The following is a 22,088-nucleotide window of genomic DNA, read 5'->3' on the forward strand; positions in this document are numbered from 1 at the left end:
TATTATTGCATATTCTCCCAGTATTGCTAGACTTGATAGTAGTCAATATTTGGACAGATCCTTACGAGACTTGAAGGCTCATCAGTACTGTGTCGCGAATTACTGTACACTATAGATGAAGATCATCACTACCACGCGCTTGGCCAAGCCGGAGTCCGGTGCTACGGCATATCTGGCACATAAAATAGTCCAAATAGGATAAACTCCGGGCGGCAAACCTTGATTAAACTCATAAAGATCATGCGGTACTTGTCTGAGTTGTTAACCAGCAAATACGAGGGACTGAGGTCCTCTCCCAACTTTGACTTCAGCCTTTCTACAGCCGTAAGTGCATTTAATTAAAAATACACCTGGAGAGAAATTTTGAGTTCCCTTTAGCCGGTGAACATGCATTAGAAATATACGGAGGCTCCATGGTATCCTTCCAATGAGGAAACATTCCTCTAGTGCTCTCTGCGAAAGAATTTAGGATCGTAGGTGTTTGGAAATGGTGCCCGTTATGTCTATTTCACCCTTGTCAATATCTTATTAAAATATGGTATCGCGTACCACAAATCTTCCCGTCTATATACATTCGTCCATCTTTAATTTTGACTCCTGTGGAGCCTCCGCCATAGCTTGAATACCAGCCACGACTGGTTCCTGAGAGGAGGCGTATCCGTGATTATAACACATAGAACTGATCTGTTCCTTCTAAACTCGTACCTCGTTAATATTCTGGGTAGTGGTCTGCCAAAGTATCCGCCACTGAATTTAAAGTGTCCCATCCCTGAGTGCCCGCGCTCCTACATCCTTCTGGGGGTCCTCCAGCGCCTTGAATAGCATGGTCCACACACGTGGCCTGGTCTATTCCAAGATTGAACTTGACCGCCGGTCCATATCCTGGAACGTTATTGTCCGTATCCCAGCGAGTAACGGCGCCGCAGTTGTGCGCTTCGATACTGCTCTTGAGCCTATCGAACAGATCGCTGAGATCATCCGACCCAGGGTCTTCCTTCTCGTCTGTGGCGAGCTCTTGATCCTGCCCCTTCCAGTCTTCAATGTGATAGATCACAAATGTGTCACCGAAGACCCAATTCCAATATCCACAAGCGGCCGTTGGAGTTGGTGTGTGGGTGATGGTTGCCGTGGGTGTCCCGATCCCATATGTCTCCGCAACCTGCATAGCGCTCGTGCCTCCTATATCAACCGCTCCATATTGCACAGATGCGGAGGCAAATACGACCAAATTTTGATTGGCATCTTTTGAGGTATAGTCGTGAACGATTGGTGGTGTGTATGGCGCTGGTGTGGTGGTTGAGGCGTAGTTGGTCGATGGGTATTCGGTGATCTCATTGCATTGGTCGCTGACTGTTTGTGTTCCCGCAGTATATGGAAGGGCAAAGGAAGTCGCAATATCCTGACCGAAAGATTTCGTCGAGCATACACACGAAATACCGGAAATGTCAGGATCCTGAGAGTTTACGCAAAGTGGTTCTCCGTTTTGCGCACCCCCTGATAGTCCCGGGGAGGGTCCAGGCGTGATGGACGCTGGAGTTTTCGTGGCGGAAAAGGATCTAGTCGACGATGTTGGAAGCATACTGGCGCCAGGATCGCAGATACACTTCCCATTTGCACACCCAGGGCCTTCAGAGCCGCAGTAATCAGTGCAGTCACTTGACCTTTGGCAAGACGGCACCGGCCCCGACAAGTGTCCACTCGAGCCTTTTGTTGGCTTGGCTCTGTTTGAGGCTGCACTGGTCTTGAATGTCGACCCAGATCCCCCTGCACCGCCAGGCGGCATTCCGGTTGGCGCCCGGGCAGGCCCAGACGGGTAAACATCCTTCGAGCACATAGGGACATTATCTCTCTTCATATTTAGAGATGTTAGATCAATTTGATCCAGTTCTGCCAGCCAGTTCTTCTTCAAGACTGGCCCATCTTGTTTATCACCTGCCAAGACCTGGAGCCCTGCCTGGATCCCTTGGCACGTGGATCCATCGGGCATTGTTTCTGATACCATCCCATCTTGCGGGTCATACTGCACAATGACCTTGCCGTAAGTCCATTCCATATCTTGGACGTACTCTGGTCTCGGAATCCTAGGATCTGCTTGACCCATATTGACGTATGGGTAGACAGCTGCCTGGACGTTGAGCAGCTCCGCGACCTTGTTTTGTATCTGACCAACTTCGTCTGGGTACTTCATGCCGGGCCGGTCCCTAGATAATGGGGTAAAGATGATGGCTTGGGTCTCCGCATCAGGACGAGTGAAGAGAGGGACTTGAATTGGAGGAATTCTGGTCGATGTGTAGCTCATGGCTAGCCCAGATTCCAACACATTGAGTACGTCATTGGTAAACAGCTCCTGATTGAACTCCAGCGCCGTGTACTGGTTGCCATATTGATCGGTTCTGGTGACCTGTTGTCGGAATGACGGAACCTCGAAGAAGTGTGACATGTAGATACCGAACTTGGATACAAGCACGAGAGAGGTACAGCCGTATAGGTTTACCACGCTGAAGCTTGCTTTCTCGTTATACAAACTGTGCATCAGGGCGCTTGTCATTCCGGCATTATTATCGTCTGAAGCCTGGAAACCGGGCAACAAGACCTCGGCTTCATGATTGAGTTGCTGGGATGTTTGAAGCGCATCCAAGAAAAAACTGAAAAAAGTGTCGGTGGAAAATTCCAATACTCGCTTCTGGAGTGTGTTGGTATCATTGCTAAAGGAGTCGACCGATGGTAGCAAGTCTCGCTTGGAATGCAAAAGAGGGCTGCCTTGCAGACCAATGGGGACAGCCTTAGAGTCCATACATGCCGAGCATTGCGGAGAGCAAACGTAAGTGGGTGTTGCAGTTGAGGTTGAGGAGCTTGCAGAGGTGGAGGTTGTAGTCTCCGTGGACGTGGACGTCGAGTCTGTCTCCGATGCTGTTTTAGACGGCTCATCATCAGGGGGCTCATCGCCTGGGTTGTCAGGTAAGAGATCAGGCAACTTGTCCAAATGAGGCTTCAAATCATCCATGTCGTTTTCCACATCCTTGACGTCGTCTTCTGGGTCAGGAATCTTGATTGAATCCTCGATACTTTTTGCAATATCCTTGGTCTTGTCCGTGATGCACCCGAGCAGAGCAAAAAGGGAACTCCCGCAACCACCACTGCTAACGCCACTGGAAGATCCGCCTAATTCCTCCTTCAGGTGCTCCGCTGGCGGACCAATATCTTTAAGGGCTTTGAGAGCAGCTGTTGCCGCAGGGGGATCAGGATTACGAATCCAAGAGCTAATCAGAGGAAATATCCCCACGAGGTCGGATGAGAACGCCATAGCACTGCTAGAGGCAACAGCCCCAGTTGCAGGAATCATCGTGATCAGCCCGGTAGACATAGTAATGACAGATGCGGGTGATCGTGATAACCGTGAATCCGAATCTGTGCTTGTCACCATGCCAGGAGTCACTGTCGTTACACCTGCTGGATTTGTAACTGTCACCGTGCCCGGCGACACCACGACGCCTGGAGGTAGACCTGGCTCCGTGATGGTTACCAATCCCGTAGTCATGGTTGTCAAACTGCCTGACGAGCCTGTAAGTGTTACTACACCCGGAGTCACCATAACGCCAGGTAACATGGGTTGACGTGTAGACTTGCTAGGCTTCTGGGAAAGCCCCTGATGAGGCTTGGGTGAAGGTTCCTGGTGAGGCTTGGCTGATACTGGAACTGGTCTGGCTTTTGATGGACCGGGACCCTTAGGAGCTTGCGAACTAGCATCACCGCCATCTGGATTTGGTGGAGGCTTGGCTACAAGATCACTCGTCGTGGTTTTTGTTGTAGTACCCGCCGTTGGTGAAGCGCCGCCTCCATTTGGCTGGCGAGAAGGGCTATGCGAGGGAGAATCGCGAGGCGAGGGTGCCGTTGGAGAGGTTGCTCTTGTATCCGGTTGCGGCTGGTTGCTAACTCCATCTTTCGGAACAGAAGGTTGTCTATCCGGTGGTGGCTGGCGAGAAGGGCTAGGCGAGGGTGTAGTTGAAGAGGTTTTAATTGTATCCTCTTGGTTATTGCCGATGGTCAATGTGGAAGTCCCATGGATAATCAGAGTACCAGTTGTGATAACCTTTGTGATTGTTTCACAAGGGGTCGGCGAGGTAGAAGGACGAGTAAGGGAATTTGACGACTTATGCGTGACAATAGGCTTAGCACTGACGCTCGCCACAAGTCCCGTGGCCGAGAGACTGAGGGCCAGGAGGCCCTTCAGCAGGGAGGAGTGCATCGGGAGCAGCAATTGGTAGAAGCCTAGGATAATTGACCAAGAAACAGTTTGCCCCGAGTATAGTCCGGACAAAGCGGCCTTGATATACGACAGTATGGGACCAGGCACATTTTGTCCTGCGCTCCACAGTATTTGCCTAGTCCAGATGCGGGCAAGTAGTTCTCCTTGAGGGATTAGTACAATATCCGCTAGAAGGGCTGAACAACAGTGCTGGTGTTGTGTTGGCGCTTATTTGGGGCCAAATGGTCTTAGCGCGTCTTGGGACGACGCTAAGCTGCCGATCAGGAGCGTAATCGTACTACAAATAGAAGCCAAATGCTCCTCATTTGTTTTAGTCCCATTTTTTCACAATATGCCGCTTCAGTTTCCAACCGTCAAACAGCCTAACCGTGAAGAGCCCCGTGTCAAGGATTTCTTAGAATCCTGCCGACAGGGGAACCTTCCGGTGGTTGAGGAGAGTCTCCAGCAGCACCAGCCAAACGATGCCTGGCTATCCCATGCCCTCACAGAGGCGGCCAAGGCCGACCAGCCTGTTATTATGGAATTACTGCTAGAAAAGGGGGCAACAATCCAGACATGGACCATCTACGCAGCCAAATCACAGGCCGCCTGGGAGATCCTATTGAAACACGGACTGGAGATCAACAACCCGATGCCCTGGGCTCTTGTACCGCTAATGTGAGTTTAGTCTCCTCCTCAAGGATTCTGCTATATTTAAGTGGATCCAGTCTTGGAAGGCAGCCAAAAGGCTAGTTTGGTCTATCGCTTATGCGAGTGCTAACACGCTGAGGTCTAGATCGGTGGTGGTCAAAAATGACGCCGCACTCCTGCGATGGTACCTTTCTCTTGGAGCGGACCCCAATCTGGGTCCACCAGATACTCGTCGCAGGGGATTCGTGGGCTCTGACGATGTACCAGTGCCCGAGTCTGGAGCAGCGCTGGAAGAGGCTAGCCGGTTTTGCGACACGCTCATCATTGATATCCTGGTAGAGCACGGGGCCAAACTCAAAAACAGTCTCGCGCTTCACAATGCCTTGATGCGGCGGGAGGGTCGAATCCTGATAATGGAGCATCTACTCCACCTTGGAGTGGATGTCAATCACTTCGGCTGGCTTCCTCCACTGGCCCACGGTGGAACGGCACTTCATCTCGCAGCGTATCGTGGCCAGGTTGAGGAAGTGCAGTGGCTTCTGGAGCACGGGGCAGATCCTGAAATCAAAGGCCGGATGCAAATGATGCCTGAGGATTATGCCCTTCTGCAGGAACACAATGAGGTGGTGAAGCTACTGCGAGACTGGAGAGGGGTTGTGATCCCTTCCTGATTAGGTTAGAAAATGGCCCCGCGCTGAAATAAGATTGTCTTCTCTAAGAGGAAACGGTTTATTAGGAACAGAGGCGGGAAGAAGCGCCGACAAAGGGCCGAAGTGCACCGAAGGAACTTTCTATTAACCGACTCCCTGCATAACTATTTACTAAGTCTAATAATAGACGGCGTCCCCCGTTACACAGCCATGCGACCAGCTATTGACCGTGGCTTGGGTTCATGGCCCCTGTAATAGATGTTTCTTGGGGTACGTGGTTCCCGGAAGTACAGTATACAGTATGTTCCTCAGAGTCACAATATCTCCTGGGATCATATACACCAGTGCTCGGGATCTAAGCCGTTTCCTGGGAGAGGAGATGGTTCCTGGAAATACGCCAGAGTGGGTGGGTACTGGTAACAAGTAATCGGTAAGCGAGCGGGCGAGTGGGCGAGTGGATCAAACCCCAAAGCACCAAAATTAGTAAATGCATTAGTAAGTTATCTAACTAGTTAGTTAACGCTAGTTACATGAGTACTCACTGAGCATCAGGTAAACATGATCACGGAGTCCTATTGCGTGCTGAAACCTACTCGGAAAGCCGGAGCCTCGCTGAAGGGGCGGCCGCCCAGATAGGCAAGCCCCATATGGCAGAGAAACCCGGAACGTACAAGTGCAATATATATATAGATCGGGTAATGTCTGGCATGTCTGGCTTCCTCCTCCTCCTCCTCCTCCTCCTCCTCCTCCTCTTTTTCTTCTTTTTCTTCTTTTTCTTCTTATCCTGCCCGTAATCACTGCGTTTGCGCTTCTTGCCATCTTCCTATAAAGAGCCCTTTAGAGATGGGTGAACTGCATTGGTCTAGAGAAATGAGGTTCTAAACCATTCGTAGAAGACGGATTCGGAGACTGCTAAAGTCTGTCCCAGATCTGCTACACTCCGTAGACAGACTATAGATCTATTCTGCTCACCCACTGAACAACCCTTTGTTTGTCTCAGCCCACTCTTCCAAGCTCGTGGCCCGTCCAGCATACTTCGGAACATTAGCGGAGCCCTTCTCAAATATCTCCCCTCCAATCATACTCTGATCCCCCTCGCCTTTAGAAGATGCCCCTAGTGCGCTTATTAGGTCCCCCGCCACAAAATCCGGCACTCCATGCTTCACCATAACCTCCACACCTTCCTGCTCGTCAAGCTCGGTGACTTTAATATCCTTGCCAACTGCCTTGCCAAATATCCCTATAGCGTCCCTTTGGGACACTAGCTTCGGTCCGCACAGAGGGACGATGTTGCGTGCCTCTGCGCCTTCCGTAGCCTGTATTCCTTGGACGACTAGCGTTCCAGCCACTCTTCCAATATCCTCTGGCGCGATCCAGTCTAATTTAGCATCCGGATATACAATCTTGACCTCCCCTTCACGAATCATGTCCGCCCACCAGCTCACGTTGGTATTAAAGAACGCCGGTCGAATAGCAACGTAGCCATTAGGGCCAAAGACCTCGTCGAGGCCAATCTCAACCTGCGCATGAGCGTACGGTATGAAAGACGCTGGTGTGACCTCCCTAATGTCGCCCTGAACACTCACGCTACTTAGGAAAACGACAAATTCAATGCCAGCGTCCTTGAGTGCTTCAATAGTAGACCGCATGTGGTCCGTCGCACCGAACACAAGGTATATGAAGGCATGCGTGGCTCTAGTAGTAGACACGGCAGCCTTGATAGTTTCGGGCTTAGTGAGGTCGGCCTGGACCCGCTCGAAACCCCCAGCTTTCTCCTGATCAGGACTAAGGCCTGGGATGGACTTATGAACATCGCGTAGGGCGAGAACTACCCTTGCGCCGAGTTGCTGAGCGCGGCAGGCAGCGGCAGAGCCGACGTGGCCTGTGGGACCAAAGACGATGACAGTGGGAGGGGACATTTTGAATAATTGAAGACAGAGATCAGGTCGCTTGATTCTCAGGATTTCGATGAGTTTAATCTGTACATTTCACCCGTTTAACGACGACCGTAAGCATCGTTTTATGCGCTTTATATACCCGTCTTCTCACCGCTTTCGCGCTTCGGGTCACTTCAAGCCCGATGCTTATTGCATCTCCGAAGGGTCCGGGCCACGTAAGTCGGGGATAGCATACCTGCAGTGCTTTATCTGAAGTAGTGTCCTTGAATTGCTATGTACATGCCATAGACTACTGACTTTGGTATCTCTAAGCGTTATAAAAAGAGGTACATCTATCGTACAAAGATCAAAATCAAGCAAAGAACGCCAGACACCCTCGGGCCGGGTGAGGTGAGCAACCCCGTTGCTGCGACTCGGCCGCATTCATGTACAGGTAAGAAGGTCCTGGGAGACCCGCCCCACACTTCGTCTGGCTCGGGGGTGAGTGGTGGTTGGTGGAGGCTCCTCACGTATTGTGAGAAAATGGTGGATTGTATAAAAGGTCCGAAGACATTTCCCGAGGCAGAGTCTCACGGCTCTGCACAGGTGGAGCTCTCCAGTGGTAGCGAGACGGACGCGGTTCATCAGCCAGTGAAGAAAGACATCATGCATCACGCACAGCATTAAGAGCATGATGTTTGTAAGCGCTGATCTCGAGCAGACAGAAGAAAGAAACGACCATCACTACCTTTAGCGTCTCCTCTTCTCCCCCTTGATCAGGGTTCCAAACTGATTGTAGACCGGCTTCAGCGGATCACCGTTCTCCTTCCCGAACGGCCCCAAATCATCATCGAACAGATCGCGCTCCTCGCCCTGGCACACTTCATACAGCGGGATCCACTCCTCTTCATCGGTCCAGATTCCACCGCGGCCACCGCGTGTATCCCACCAGTCCTGCCCACCTAACAGGGCCGACTGCGCCGAGTCGAACCCGCGCGAGTTGCGGACGTATTTGCGCAGCAGGGCGCGGGCCCAGGGAAAGAACCACATCTTCTCCCACCAGATGCCGCGCAGCTTCTTGTCGCCATTCAGGTGGACCAGTGCCGGAATCGAGGCCGAGTGCGGGTTGGTCATGAGTGGGACGTTGACCCAGGAGCGCTCGTTTGGATCGGGGAGTTTGTCTAGGGTCTCGTTGTAGGGCGGGGCCATCTCTTCGTCCTTGGCGAAGCGCGTCTGGACGAATGGATTGGCGCATTCGGCCAGCTCGGTTGGTAGCAGGAGACGATGCTCGCGCGGGACTCTGTGTTCCATCTGTAGAGTCGACATCCTGCTGATATTGCTGTACTTGACCCAAGCAACGTCGTGACGAGACAGAATCTGGTTGAAGAACAATTGCGACTCGAAGTCAACTCCGATCCCATACTCGTACCGGTGGCCCGTCTCCAGTCGGGCATTCACCCCGGTGATATTGTTCGCATCCGAGATGCCAATCGTGCGATAGAGCCAGTCCTTGGCGCGGTTGGTCGTCCGGCGACGCTCCAGTTCCCGCAAGACTTCCTGTCGCCCGTACATCTGCGTCAGGATATAGTGCTCGTCGGTTTTATTGCTGCCGTCGCTCTCCAGTTGCTGCAGCATCTCGTCGTAGATGAGTCGCACATCCGCCGCCTGGCCCATCACTGCGCCCGGGTTCAGCCACCGGGGCCGATTGCGGGTTCCGTCGCGGGATTCGTCTGTTTTCCAGCCGTACACATCCGGAGGCAAAGACGACTGCGGCACCGTCACGCAGCCGGAGTCGTTGTGTAGACTGGGGATGCATTCCTTGCTGGCACCGAAAAGGACTCTCTGCTCGTATTTCTGTACCAGCTCGGGCTGGGCATCCGGGCCCTCTGTCGGCAATTCGGCATACCCATATTTCTTCGCCAGTTTCCGGTTGGTGGTCCGCAGGATATTCTGGAATCTCTGTAACAAAACCCGCGGGGGCAATTGGAAGAAGACATCCTCGCCATCGACGATCAGGACGATGTCACGGTCGTGGATGTAATGGCTGTCCCTGAGATAGTCGCGCATGCGGGTGATGCGCTGCACCGTTTGCTCGAGGGCGGTCGCGCCGGGTGATGGCGGCAGCCCCCAGCCGATCATGCTCAGCGGCGGATATTCGAGAATCATGGCCGACGTCATGGTCCGGCAGACGCCACGGGAGGAATCTTCGGCCGGCACCAAGACATGAAATTGGGGATTGGCCTTGGACAGGTCTTGAGGCAGGGAACCGTTGACGGAAATGTCGGGCCGGGGCATCACGAGTTGCGCATCCTCCGGTCGGTTGGGAAAGGGATGGCGCGAGGGGAATTTTGTCCAGTAGTCAGGGTCCGGTGTCTAGATCGGAGACATTGTTAGTGAGCTGACTGACCGCGGGGGCAATGATCATCGCCATACTCACCCTGGACGACCGAATCAACAGGAAGAAGAACAGGAGAAAAGAAATTGAGGCCAGCGCCAGCAGCTTGGTCCGCTGGGTCCGCGGACGGTGGTGGTAGACCTGCCATAGCAGCGTGGTCGCCGACGACTTGGCCTCATGGAACTGCGGCAGTGGCGTGCCAAGCGACGCCATGCTGCGCGACGTTCAGCAAGGGATAGAGTGGGTTCGCGTGGTGTCAGAAAAGCTAATCAACCATAACAATCATGGACGGGGAGAAAGCAGAGGTCAACTCATGCCGGGTGAAGAGGAGGAAGAAGAGGAGGAAAAGAGGCAGAGGGAGACGACGCAATCGGTGGATCCGCAACGGGCCACGTCCCGTTCGCAGCGTCACAGGTACTCTGCAGTTCACGGGGGGGCCAAACTAGTTACAGATCTATTATTATTATTATTATCATTATTATTGTGGTCGTCGTTATTTGGGGTCCATCAGAGTCCCATGCTATACAAGTCTATATGCTGTGTCACTAGGTCCTACTCCAGGTAGATTTCCTCGCGCAGTCGCTGCAGATTGCGGAACAGGCCACCCCCTGGCCCGCCACTGTCGCTGTTGCGCCTCTGCTGCTCCATCGACGGCCGGCCTTTCGCCTGCGATCGAGCACCCTGGTCCGCCTGCGCCTCCAGCACCCTCCGCCGATCGTCCACGATCTTCGTCAGGCCATCCACCACCCTCGTGCGCGCCTTTTCCTCCGCTGAACCCTTCCACACCAGCGCCAGCCTGCGCACTGCCTCCACGCGCCGACTGGCCGCCTCCAGCCCGGCCGTCCCGCCACCCTGGCTGTCCAGCAGCTCGGTGATCTCGCTCCGTAGCTTCCTCAGGATCTCTTGGCCCTTTTCCTCGCGGCTGTGTCCCTCGGCGCCCAGGTCGGGACCCGAGACGGAGATGAATGACGATGAGAAGGAGATCTCGGACGGTGGCAAGGGCCATTCCATTGCCTCGCCGAAGATCTGCACCACGTCTTCGAGGCGGGAGCGCACTTGATTGAGGGTGCGGAGGTTGGTGATGTATTCGGGGTCGCTGGCGACCGTCTTTTCCTTCTCCTTGGCTTCGTCTTTGTCTTCCTCGTTCTCTACTGTAGTCTGCCCCTCCTCTTCTTCTTCTCCCTCCTTGGGCGAAGATACAAGCTCGTCATTTTCAACCAGTTGAGCCTTACGACTAGACACCGCCGTAGCACCCTCAGATTCAGGGACAAACTTGGCGATATCCTCACGCAGCACCTCCGTCAGAGTCTCCGACAACCCAATAGTCTCTCCACGCAACACCTCCACCTCGTAGGCCAACCGCCCCCCACTGCGGAGGATCTCATCGGTGAGCTGGGACAGCGTGCTAGAGAGACGCACGTTCTGCGCGCTGATCTGTGAGAGCACCGACTGCACCTGGGCGGACAGCTCGGTTAGAGGGACGGAGCCCGGTGCTCGTGAGGCATTGGGCTGGGTGGATGCGACGGTCAGTGGTGGGAGGGAGTCGTTGAGGAAGTCGGCGGGGTCGAAGTTGGGGTCGGCGAAGTTGGGGGACGTGTTGTCGGAGGGTGGCTTGGGGGGATTGGTGGGCGTTCTCGATGATGTCTGTGAGGAGGCCATGGTTTGTATGCCTCAGGAGGTGGTGGGTTAGGAGGGCGACGTGGGAGTGAGTGAGTGTGTTGAAGGGCCAAGGATGCTGCTGTTCACCGCCTCGGTGGGTCAATTGGAGAACTATACAAAACAAGGACAAAGATGGATTAGTTAGGATTAGAGTTATTAGGCAGCCGTGTGTTTTCTTTCGGTGGTGGATAGACAATTGTATCGCTGATGGAATGCATACAGATCAAACTAAGTCCGATATGACCAGACGTCTGCCTGTCTGATATATCCTCTTGCTCCCCATTGTTCCTTCTTCTCTTCCTCTCTCTGCCATCTCTGTATCTAGTCATATGATGAATCGCTTCGTGCAATGCCAGTATAGGCTCTCGCTGCGTAGATCAAATTCCGTCACGATTTTCCACTGATCACTATGAGAGATTCTATAAATCGTGTGATGCATACTCGTCTCTGGTGGGCTCTTCGCATAGATGGAATTTCATGCACGAGGCCGTAGTCTTCCTGACTGAGAGAGCGTCGTGCGGAGAATCGGAGTGGATAATTGAATACGGAAGGGCAATCAGGTGCTGACGGGATCAACAAGTATGTTACAAGACCAATTGTTTCAAATAAAAGCAAAGCAGTATCGTCATTAAGCTAATTAATTCATGAATGGGACAGCACAGGCAAAATGAAGGTGGGTATCGTCAATCGCGTCCATCAATAGCAAGACTCGGAGAGAAGGGTGGTACATAACTCTCCGAACCAAAACAAATCATGTGTTCATAGAAGATGAAGGGGAGACTAAATGTCCTCGACAATGCGCGCATTCATCGCACGCTGGAATCCATCATCTTGCTGCTCTGGGTCGTACTTGCTTGGCCCCTCGCCCGCATTGTCCGCGGCGGCCAGCTGCGCCGACATGTTGGAGCTAATTCCTGGGAGGAAGATAACTTTGCTGTTGGCCGATTTGGCCATGGCTTGCATTGCTTCCAGGTAGCGGATCTGCATGGCCGGGGCCGAGGACAGGATATCGGCAGCCTGGCGCATCAACTTGGCGGACTCGACCTCGGCGCGCGCGGCAATGACCTTGCTCTCACCGATACGCTTGGACTGCGCGGCCATGGACAGCGAGTCCTGCAGGTCGGTGCTGAAGATGATGTCCTTGATCAGCATGGACTCGACCTGCACGCCCCACCCGGCGGCGACCTCCTCGATGATCTCCGAGGTGGACTGGGCGATTTCCTCGCGACGCTCGATGACGTCCTGCAGCACGCGCGCGCCGACGACATGGCGCAGGGTGGTCTGGGTGCGCTCGATGAGGGCCTGGCGCGCATTGGCGATACCGAACGCCGCGACGTGCGGCGACACCACCTCGTAGTAGATGACCGAGGTCAGGGTGAGAGTGACATTGTCCTTGGTCATGCAGGTCTGGCGCGGCACCTCGACGATCTGGATCTTGACGTCCACGGTGGTGAGGTGCTCGCTGAGCGGGTTGACCTTCACCAGACCGGGGTCAACCGCGCGCTCGAAGCGACCGAACTTGGTCACCAGGCCGACCTGGCCCTGGTCCACGGGCTTGAAGGGGTTGGGGCAGCAGACGCAGCAGGGGATGGCGCCGCAGAATCCGATACATTGTCCGATGTTGTGAACTGGTCGCGGTCAGGGGGCTGTTCAGGAGGTGCGTGGGGGGGGGGAGATGTTACTCACTCAGAGAAGCATACCAGCCGTGGGCATCTGGGTTGTCGTCCTGATGATCGATCTGGGCCGCATACTTGGGCTGCAGGTCAGCTAGGCGCGCAGGCTGGACCTGAACCAGAGGACGCTCGCGGGGAGTACGGGTGGAGCCCTGGTCGGGGGTCTGGTCCGGGGCCTTGCCGTTTTGACCGTCCAAGTTGAGAGACATGGTGAGGGATGATTCTGGTGGTAATAATGATGAGAATGGATGAGAGATGATGGGAGAAGCAAGAGGGGAAAAGCAAAGACTTAAATAATGATCGTACACCAGTCCAGAGAGCTTCTCCGCAGTGGAAAGGTGCAGCTCATTCGCCAAGCCTCCCTTAACTAAATCCAGTCTAAGCCCCAATGCCACCCCAAGGCGGATTAGGATGGCCCGATTATCCGGAGATCGCAGTGAATAATTCCCTCATGCTAGTTCCCTAATTTGGTTAATGCGCTCGTTCTCGTTTATATCTAGAACTCTAGTACGGTACTGACGAGTGATTCGATCATCTGGCTGGGTAAGCCTCGATGTAGTTTCCAGTACCTAACTACGACGTACAGACTAGTTGATAGGTCATGGTAGTGGTATTTTGAATTAATGTCATTATTGTGTAGCTGCGACACGACGGTCATCTTCCATCCGTCTTCTAGAAAGCCCTTAGCCGCCTCTTGGCTGGTCCCTAACTAATAATGACGAATGCCAACCCAACCATGGCCACTCAGCCCCCACCAGGGCACCATCACGCGGGGGCAGTGTCTGGTCCGCAAGGCTGAGGCTCTTGGGTTCGTTGGTAGTGCATTCCACTAGTGGGTTGGCATTATCCATCATGGTCATGGGAGGAGGGGGGAATGGGCCGAGATATCCGAGCTTCAGTACAATAGGAACTCCTGCCGATGTCCAGGGTCCAGAACTGTGATGCGCGAATAAAGTACTTCTTTTTGACACACCTCGTATCCGAACCCCGGGGGATTTAATATTTAGGCTGTTTTGGATCCTAACGTCAATCCGCGGATCTTCCCGTCATGAAAGCATCATTGGTCTAGTGGTAGAATTCGTCGTTGCCATCGACGAGGCCCGTGTTCGATTCACGGATGATGCACTTCTTTTTTTGTTTTTGATACTCATGCTTTCTGATAGGTAGTATTGCTTTTTGGTGTTATTTTCTCTGCTGCTTTCTGCTAGTTACTCTGGGAATGAGAATTGACAATCTCGGAGACTTTCGGCAAGGCTGCGTGGCGAACAATAACCTTCGAGTGCGGGATATATATCTCTCACACAGCCACCACGCGGTGGGGATAGACAGCAAACCCCTGGTGTAGACAAACGGGAATATCCATTTCATTTCAAACAATACCTCCCAGATAAACGAGAAGGATATACAATCGCATAAGCTGATAGATCAAGACATATACAAAAATTACAAGACTCCAGGCTTTCAACGATACAACAGAAACAAAACAACACCACCCCAAATCCAGATTAGATCAAACGCATCTCAGTCATCACGGCTAACGTCCCCCCTCCGGGTTCATCTCCGGACCCCCCAGACCCAGGTCGTACGCACCCAGCGGCATACTGCCCGGCCCAAAGGCAGACATGTCGCTACCACCGGGCGGCGCAGCCGAGCCTGTTCCTGTTGCGCCCTGGGCAGCAGTAGAACCCGGTGTCAGACCCGTGGGACCATCGCCACCACCGATGGGGTCGAGGTTGAATGGTAAGAACCAGGCACTAGGTTGATAGTACTCGCCCGCGCCAGCTGGAGCGTTCGGGTCCAGCTGGCCCGAAAACAGAGTCTCGTCGGTTGGTTGTTGGGCATCGGCGCCGTTGACGGGTGGCATGGGGGAGTTGGTGTTTGGAACGAAGGAGGTTGGGTCGAAGTCAAAGGAGCCGTACACGAACTGTCGATCCAGCTGAGGCAGTTGGTCCGGTGGGATGCTGAAATCGAAGGGTGCTTGGCCGAATGTCATGGTCCGGTTCTGGGAGAAGAGGGATGGTTGCGGGAATGCGCTGCCGGGGACACCCGTGCTGCCCATGGTCACGTCCATCATCGGCTGAGATGGCGATGTTTGGTCTAGACCTGATACCCCGTCGGAAAATTTGCTGTTCTTGCGCGAGCGGCGGGGCACGCTGGGTTGTGGTGTAGGTGATAAACTAGCGAAGAAATCTTCGACGCTTTGCAGGTCAGGCTTCTGGCCCATGACTGCGTCCTCACCCGACTCCTTGTGCCGAGTGTCGGGATCCTCCCAGTGTAGTCGCGATACTCCGTGAGGATACTTATCAAACCAATCGCCATATTGGAACATGGGCGCGCCAGAGGCGCCATTTTGCGTGGCTACGGACCCCTTGATAGCTGCATCGGCAAACTGTCGATACCGATCTTTGGCACTTTCCACCATGTAGTGGAACATGCCCCAGTATTTCTTCATCTTGTTCAGGTAACGGTAGGTGTGGCGGAGATTCTCCTTTGATCGAGCTTCAAGCTGCACATTCTTTGAGAAGATGCCCCAGATGTGAACCGTGCTGGCCGAGTAGGCGCAGTACCCGGCGAAGGGAACCGTGAGAGGATATGCAGAGGCACGGTCAAAGAGCACGGAAATGTTATGGGCTGCCTCTACCGCCGCTCGACCCGCGTTGCTAAGGAAAGGCTTGGGCATGTCGCGAGGCGGACGACCCCCTGGCAACAGAGGGATGGCAAACTGGTTGAGGAAGAGCGAATTTTGATGGGTGATGATGTGCAAGAATATGAATTGGTTTGCAATCTTCTCGGCTGCGTGGATCTGGAGATTCTCGTAGTTGAATGCCATCGAGCTGGGAAGCGAGGCTGAAAACTCGTCGATTTGCCGTTTGAGAACCGTGTAGCCCGATTCCGGATGCCAAAGGGGATGCTGGTCTTTCCGCTTGCCCCCAAGGTTCAAGTAATCGACAATGCGGCCCCAGATGACAATGGCACGAATGATGTACGCAGACACGCCCATGTTATCCTTGGCGTTGGACAGTTGACCCATATTCTCCAGTGCAGGATTGGGGACATCTCCATCCAGGTCTTCTGTGGGACCGGGAATTTCCATCTGGAAATGGGTTTCCTTGATAGGCAATTGGATCTGCAAGAACTTTTCGTTTCCAATGGGTGGACGCTGGCTGCCCGAAGAATTGTACCGATCCATCAAGAAACAAGCCCACATAGTTCGTCGCCGGATCTCTCGATCCGTGAAACTCAATTGCGAGCTTGAGCCATTGCTTTGGCCAAGGAGAGGGTCAACGTCGAGTTCTCGATGGAGCTGCAGGGCGTACGCCATCCGCAACGCCTGCCCGCCAAAGGACCAACTTCGCCCACCGTGACAGGTTCCAAACTCGTGAAGCCCAAGGAGTAGAAAGACAGTTAGGATGGTGATATTAGGCTCGTCATGTCGGCTGAGGGCGATCGCCGCCGCGGGATTGGCCCAGTTCTCTCCCCGCAGAAACGGAGGGTCTGAATTGAGCTGTGGGTGGGTTGAGAATCGGGCCGACACGGCGCAGACTGCAAGGATCAGGACAGGGGGGACTGTACCCGCCTTTAGTCGCCGCATGAAGCTAGGCTTGTGTAGGAGGAGGTACGACTGCCCATACACGCAATCGAAAAACGCTTCGGCGAGATGCTCCTGGATTTCAAGAGAAGGAAGAAACTCCGCACCCTCCGTCAACAGCCCACTTCCATCGGTCGACTTGAGCTCGCGATTCATCGGAAATGCTTCACGAGGCGTGCGGCGGTCCCCACGAGTCCACTCCTCTATTTCAGCGTTAAAGGCCTCATCTGCGCTGCGTTTCTTCTGGGCCTTGGACGTGTGAGAAACCATCGACGGTTTCACCACCGAGCGGCCGATGGAGGCCATATCCCTCGCTTCATCCTTGGGAATGGTCTTAATCACGCGCTCCTCCATTCTCTTCAGCCGTTTGTCCAGCATGGCCATGTAGTCCGTGCGCGGGGCCGCCTTTCTCGTGGTCACCTTATAGACACATGGGATGCGGGAGCGCGTGCAGTGTTGGCAGGCGGGCTTCTCGCCCGAGCAGCGAATCTTCTTTCGGCGACAGGCGATGCAGGCCAGCGGGAGGCGCTTCCTCTCTTTTCCTGCCTTGGTCTTCATCTCGGTCCACGCAGGCTTGTCATCCCTGTTCTCGAGGTTTGATGGATCGCCGCCGTTGGCGTCTTCGCCTCGCTGGTTGTCTAGATTCTCAGACGCCCTGCTCGGGTCGCCGGCGGTTTGGGTGCTGCCGGGGTCGCGGGAGCTCGTTTGGCTGTGGGCATCAAAGTCGTCGGGGACCGTCGAGTCCTCGTGGGCGAAGCTGAAGCCGCCGCCCGGGGTCTTCAAGGGCGAATCGTCGGAGTCGGTTTTGATCATGACGGGTTCGGATACCCTAGAACCCAGACTCGGATCATCGTTCGGCACGACGGAGCAGCCAGAGGAAGGAGAGAGGGAAATCCTTCAATGGCGGGAAGAAGCAGGCGACACGGGGTGGGGGTTGGCAAGGATTGCAACGGGGCGTTGGGGGAGATGGTGGTGGTGAGGAGAAGAAAACGAAGCGAAGTCGGGAATATGGGGAAAGGTGCGGGCTTGGCGGCTGGCAGCCAGTGGGAGGCTTTTTGTAAATGCTGACCACCGGATGTTATACTCGAAGTACGAAAGAGAAGTTTAGGACTTGGGTGAATGGGTTCAAAGGTGTAAGAAAAGAAAAAGAAAAAAGAGGGTCGCAGAGTGTCGCCCACAACGTCCAGTGTTACCTATAACCCGATCCGGACTCGGCCGGGTACAACGCGAGCTCTGACCACCCGCTATTATGCTTATAGATCGAGGGTTTTTCTTTGGGTTTGGCTATGCGACCACTGATATAGACATGGACAGCCTCATAGCTGGTATACAAATGACCTACACAGTAGCTGATTTCTTGGCAACTAAAGATGAATCCATTTCTCACGTGTCTGAGCGCATTAAAACCATGATCCTTCCTCCCTTATACCGGCGAATCTAGGGGTCGTAATTAGAACTGTGATGACCAACTTATCACCAACTCATCACCAACTCATCACCAACTCATCACCAACTCATCACTAGGACTCTTTCTCTCTCTCTGGTTCTGTCGAGTGCGGTTTGCAATTTGCGAGTGTCGGACGCCTCGATTCGTACGCTTGCCAATTGTTGCGCCCGGTGCGCGATCGGGATCACGAAGACTTGGGGCGGCCCGGTCGGCCACGGGGCGTCGCGAGCTCCAGCGAATTCAGAATCTCCGCACCGAGCACGTATATGTTATAGGTTGGGAAGACGATCCACAGACCACTGCGAACGACCGTTAGCCACGGGCGCCACGCATTGCGCACTCGCGAAGACTTACTTGGGAATGATCCACATGACGATCAGAGTGAACGCGTCGTTATGTCCAATGTTTTCAAAGCCCGAGAAGACCTCATTCAGCCCTGGTCGGGATTAGTTTCTGCTTCGTAATCGAATGCCCCGACGGGGCACCTTACAGTAGAGAATGGTCTTGCTGACGGTCATGATTGACGCCGTGTACGCGACCAGGAGCGCGATGGCGCCGATGCGGCCGGCGACCACCTTGTCGCCCGTCAAGAGCCAGCGGAAGCCCTTGCTGATCTTGCTCTGCCCGCGACCAACGACCGCGGAGCCATGCACGTAGACGACCCACAGGTAGTAGACGTAGCCGAGGGTCTCGACGATGTTGAGGACCGTCTGCGCGGCGGTGAAGCCATTGCGCGCGTTGTAGGCGGGCCAGCCATAGATGTAGTCGACGGTGCCGTAGAGCGCGTAGGGGGTCCAGATGGGGGAGTGCAGTCGGCCCCCTGGCATACTATGCGGTCGCAACAACACATAGCCCGCGTCCCAGATGACCAACGGCACGGAGAGAGACAGCCAAATGGTCACGGCGGCGGATGGGGTGTGCACCCATTTGCGCGAGGAGCCGGCTGTGGTGGTCGCGGGTGCTTTGACGGGCGACTTGATCAGCGGTTTCGCAGTGGCGCTTTCGGGCGAGGGAAACTCGCGGGGATGATGTCGCGTGGAGACCATGGCTTGTGCGACGATGCGATTGTAAGAGATAGATCAGTGTCAGGGGACGGAGGGAAATTGCAAGAGGGAAGGGAAAGCACTAGTTCGGAATGCCCTAACACTGCACTTGGGCCTCGGAATGCACCTCAGCCATCCCGGGGGCCATGGACGGACTGACGGTCGGTGACGTCGATGGGGCTGGTTGCGGATTCAAATGCGAGGCTGGGGTTCGTTGCCCCAGGCAGAGATGGAGGTGGGTCGGGACCCTCAATAGTTACAGTTGATATTCTGTACTACATGTAGCTATATCGAGTATTCTTCATACTACCGGTGGAGTTGGGCTTCGTATTGAACAGGCCACACTCTCCCACTCACTCCGAGGCCTGGGTCACGTGACCAATTTGCCTTTGGGCGGCCTTTCCACCCAGTGGCTGAGGAAATCATGACTGAGCAATTGAAGACATCATCACGATGGACCCAAGTCCAGAGGTTGGTCTCGCCCGGATGTTGTAGAGAATGATCGACTGACTCCCACCCAGACCCTTGACCGACGTGCTCGTATTCGGGAGAACCAGCGCAAGAGCCGCGCTCGCAGGCAGGAGTACATCCAGGAACTCGAGCACCAGGTCGCCCAGTGCAAGGAACAGGCCCAGCAGAGTGACATTGACCACCGGATTACCGTCCAGAAACTGCAAGCGGAAAACCGCCAGCTCAAAGACCTGTTGGCCTCGCTGGGCTACTCGCCGGCCGCGGTCGAGCAGTGTCTGCAGCAAGCCGCCCCCGCCCCGGTGCTGGATCGGAAAATTGCCATCCCTGCTCTACCGCGATCAACACACTCCGCCAGCCCGGTGTCATCAACTGCAGTGCCAAGTGCCAGCGAGAGCAGCCATGACGATTCTCTCAAAAGCCCAGAGAACCCGTCGTTATGCAGATGTCCCATCACAGGGCAAGACGTTGATACCCTGCCCTCCGATCAGGACCAGCTCGGTTCGACTCTATGCAGCATTGCCGAAGAGCTGATTCACCAATACAACACCCGCGGCACCGATCTCGACGAGATCCGCCGCCATCTCTCTGCTGGCTTCCGAAAGGGCATGGCCGGCGATGGCTGCAGCGTGAGGAATCAAATCCTCTTCCAGGTGCTCGATGAAATCAGCAACGGTATCTGATTATATTGTCTACCATGGGTGTCGTCTACCGATCCACTTGACTACATACACCAAGCCCAGCAGCACCGGCACTTCCACCAACGGCCCGACCGTCGCCGCCAGCGCTTGATCGCTGTTCACCCCAAACGTGGCGATGGCCACCGCAATGGCCAGCTCAAAGTTGTTGCTCGCTGCTGTGAAGCTCTGCGTACAGGACAGTTCATACCCAAAACCGCACCGGCGCGTGAGCAGCACCGTCACCAGGAAAATGACAGCAAAGTACACGATCAGTGGCGCCGCAACCCGAACCACCGACACGATCTGATGCACGACATGCTCGCCCTGCGATGCGAAGAGCACGAGGATGGTGAAGAGCAGACCAATCAGGGACAGCGGGCCGATCCACGCGAGGAACTTTTGGTCATACCAATCCTTGCCCACCAGTCCGCGCAGCGAGAAGCGCGTCACAATAGCCGCCCCGAGAGGGATTCCCAGGAAGACAGCCACGCTCTTGGCGGCGAGAGAATAACCAATTGTGTCGGCCACTTGGTCTGTCCCGCCAATCACGCGGATTAACAAGATGGCTAGCGGTGCAAACAGCACCATCTGCAGCATGGAGTTGACGGCAACGAGGATGGCGCAGTATTCTCCGTCTCCGCCTGCTAGCCCCGTCCAAATGAGAACCTATCGGTGGCTACTTAGCAGATGTACAGGAAAGCAAAAAAAAAAAAAAAAAAAAAAAAAAAAAAAAGAGAAGAAAGAGACTGAACTCACCATGGCGATGCACCGCGCGATCCCCACCAGTATCAGACCTTCTCTCAGACCCTGTTCGTCGGGCAGAAACGCCCACGCCAAACCCAGCTATTGTATCCATGGCGAGATTAGCAGCTAGCAGAAGAGGATAGGTTATTTCTATAGAGCAATCAACATACCATGAACAACGGAGCCACCACCCAATTCATCACCAAACTAAACCCAATCTGGATCCAGAGCGCCTTCGCGCGGAAGGTACGGTGCAATGTCTCGAAGCGCACTTTGCAGAGAATGGGATACATCATCACCAAAAGGCCAACCGCTGGACATAGCTTATGGTCAGCTAACGTTGAACTCGAAACTTCTTTGATCATTAAGGGGGCTGGGTATAGGTATATCGTACCGATAGGCACGGAGACACCAACAAACTGTCCCCGTTGTAGCGCTGGACCGGTACCCGGTGCGAAGTTTCCTAAGATAATACCCACAGCCATGGCGAGGAAGATCCAGACGGCTAAGAATCGATCCAGGAGGCCCAGCTGTTGGAAAGCCGATGTTGGGCCTGGCTTTTCATGATGCGGTGTTGCATTTTCGAGGTCGGTATCATGCTGCTGCTGGGCTAATGAGCCGCTTTTGTCTTCTTTATCAGACATTGAAGCGTGATCTTGGCCACTACGCACTACGACTACTGCTATCATAATAAAGCAGGTTGGCTGAAGAAATACGTGCCACAGCAGAATTCTCCGGCCAATCACAGCGAGGAAGTGACATACCAGATAGTGGCACGTGATCAACCATTGCTGTCAGCTTAACTTATGTGGCCCTGCAGAACTCGGACCAAACACAGTCGTCTCGGATCACGTGACTCGATGAGGGCGGTGCTTCAACGCATGCAATGTTGATTGTTGTGCAAACACGTCTAATATTGGAGTGGATGCAGGGAGGAACATGAGTATAAATCAATTGAGAGTTATC

The 22,088-nt window shown here is 54.2% G+C and overlaps 10 protein-coding genes across 10 annotated transcripts; 3 read left to right on the forward strand and 7 right to left on the reverse strand.

The window, feature by feature from the left end:
- Window positions 1-3,368: 3,368 nt before the first annotated feature.
- On the forward strand, window positions 3,369-3,729 carry N7474_004210 (uncharacterized protein; the record flags this gene model as incomplete). The annotated part of the gene is made up of 2 exons (XM_057195625.1): window positions 3,369-3,563; window positions 3,631-3,729. 2 exons carry the CDS (start codon window positions 3,369-3,371, stop codon window positions 3,727-3,729), a joined length of 294 nt encoding a protein of 97 aa, XP_057053021.1.
- An 869-nt stretch (window positions 3,730-4,598) lies between these two features.
- Window positions 4,599-5,568, forward strand: N7474_004211 (ankyrin repeat domain-containing protein; the record flags this gene model as incomplete). The annotated part of the gene is made up of 2 exons (XM_057195626.1): window positions 4,599-4,924; window positions 5,043-5,568. The coding sequence occupies 2 exons, from the start codon at window positions 4,599-4,601 to the stop codon at window positions 5,566-5,568; spliced, it is 852 nt and encodes a 283-aa protein (XP_057053022.1).
- Window positions 5,569-6,515: 947 nt separating this feature from the next.
- N7474_004212 (uncharacterized protein) lies at window positions 6,516-7,466 on the reverse strand (the record flags this gene model as incomplete). The annotated part of the gene is made up of 1 exon (XM_057195627.1): window positions 6,516-7,466. The coding sequence occupies one exon, from the start codon at window positions 7,464-7,466 to the stop codon at window positions 6,516-6,518; it is 951 nt and encodes a 316-aa protein (XP_057053023.1).
- A 708-nt stretch (window positions 7,467-8,174) lies between these two features.
- N7474_004213 (glycosyltransferase domain-containing protein) lies at window positions 8,175-10,032 on the reverse strand (the record flags this gene model as incomplete). Its single annotated transcript, XM_057195628.1, has 2 exons — window positions 8,175-9,797; window positions 9,862-10,032. The coding sequence occupies 2 exons, from the start codon at window positions 10,030-10,032 to the stop codon at window positions 8,175-8,177; spliced, it is 1,794 nt and encodes a 597-aa protein (XP_057053024.1).
- Window positions 10,033-10,371: 339 nt separating this feature from the next.
- On the reverse strand, window positions 10,372-11,478 carry N7474_004214 (uncharacterized protein; the record flags this gene model as incomplete). Its single annotated transcript, XM_057195629.1, has 1 exon — window positions 10,372-11,478. The coding sequence occupies one exon, from the start codon at window positions 11,476-11,478 to the stop codon at window positions 10,372-10,374; it is 1,107 nt and encodes a 368-aa protein (XP_057053025.1).
- A 780-nt stretch (window positions 11,479-12,258) lies between these two features.
- On the reverse strand, window positions 12,259-13,360 carry N7474_004215 (slipin family protein; the record flags this gene model as incomplete). The annotated part of the gene is made up of 2 exons (XM_057195630.1): window positions 12,259-13,106; window positions 13,165-13,360. The coding sequence occupies 2 exons, from the start codon at window positions 13,358-13,360 to the stop codon at window positions 12,259-12,261; spliced, it is 1,044 nt and encodes a 347-aa protein (XP_057053026.1).
- A 1,325-nt stretch (window positions 13,361-14,685) lies between these two features.
- On the reverse strand, window positions 14,686-17,553 carry N7474_004216 (putative C6 transcription factor; the record flags this gene model as incomplete). Its single annotated transcript, XM_057195631.1, has 1 exon — window positions 14,686-17,553. One exon carries the CDS (start codon window positions 17,551-17,553, stop codon window positions 14,686-14,688), a length of 2,868 nt encoding a protein of 955 aa, XP_057053027.1.
- An 818-nt stretch (window positions 17,554-18,371) lies between these two features.
- On the reverse strand, window positions 18,372-19,233 carry N7474_004217 (uncharacterized protein; the record flags this gene model as incomplete). Its single annotated transcript, XM_057195632.1, has 3 exons — window positions 18,372-18,486; window positions 18,542-18,623; window positions 18,678-19,233. 3 exons carry the CDS (start codon window positions 19,231-19,233, stop codon window positions 18,372-18,374), a joined length of 753 nt encoding a protein of 250 aa, XP_057053028.1.
- A 450-nt stretch (window positions 19,234-19,683) lies between these two features.
- N7474_004218 (bZIP transcription factor) lies at window positions 19,684-20,381 on the forward strand (the record flags this gene model as incomplete). The annotated part of the gene is made up of 2 exons (XM_057195633.1): window positions 19,684-19,701; window positions 19,752-20,381. The coding sequence occupies 2 exons, from the start codon at window positions 19,684-19,686 to the stop codon at window positions 20,379-20,381; spliced, it is 648 nt and encodes a 215-aa protein (XP_057053029.1).
- A 9-nt stretch (window positions 20,382-20,390) lies between these two features.
- N7474_004219 (arsenic resistance protein) lies at window positions 20,391-21,911 on the reverse strand (the record flags this gene model as incomplete). The annotated part of the gene is made up of 5 exons (XM_057195634.1): window positions 20,391-21,044; window positions 21,135-21,221; window positions 21,293-21,435; window positions 21,517-21,804; window positions 21,887-21,911. The coding sequence occupies 5 exons, from the start codon at window positions 21,909-21,911 to the stop codon at window positions 20,391-20,393; spliced, it is 1,197 nt and encodes a 398-aa protein (XP_057053030.1).
- Between the last annotated feature and the right edge of the window lie 177 nt (window positions 21,912-22,088).

The sequence above is a fragment of the Penicillium riverlandense genome (assembly GCF_028828495.1).
Source record: "Penicillium riverlandense strain IBT 135883 chromosome Unknown utg000003l_segment0_segment0, whole genome shotgun sequence".
In the NCBI taxonomy this organism is placed as follows: domain Eukaryota; kingdom Fungi; phylum Ascomycota; class Eurotiomycetes; order Eurotiales; family Aspergillaceae; genus Penicillium; species Penicillium riverlandense.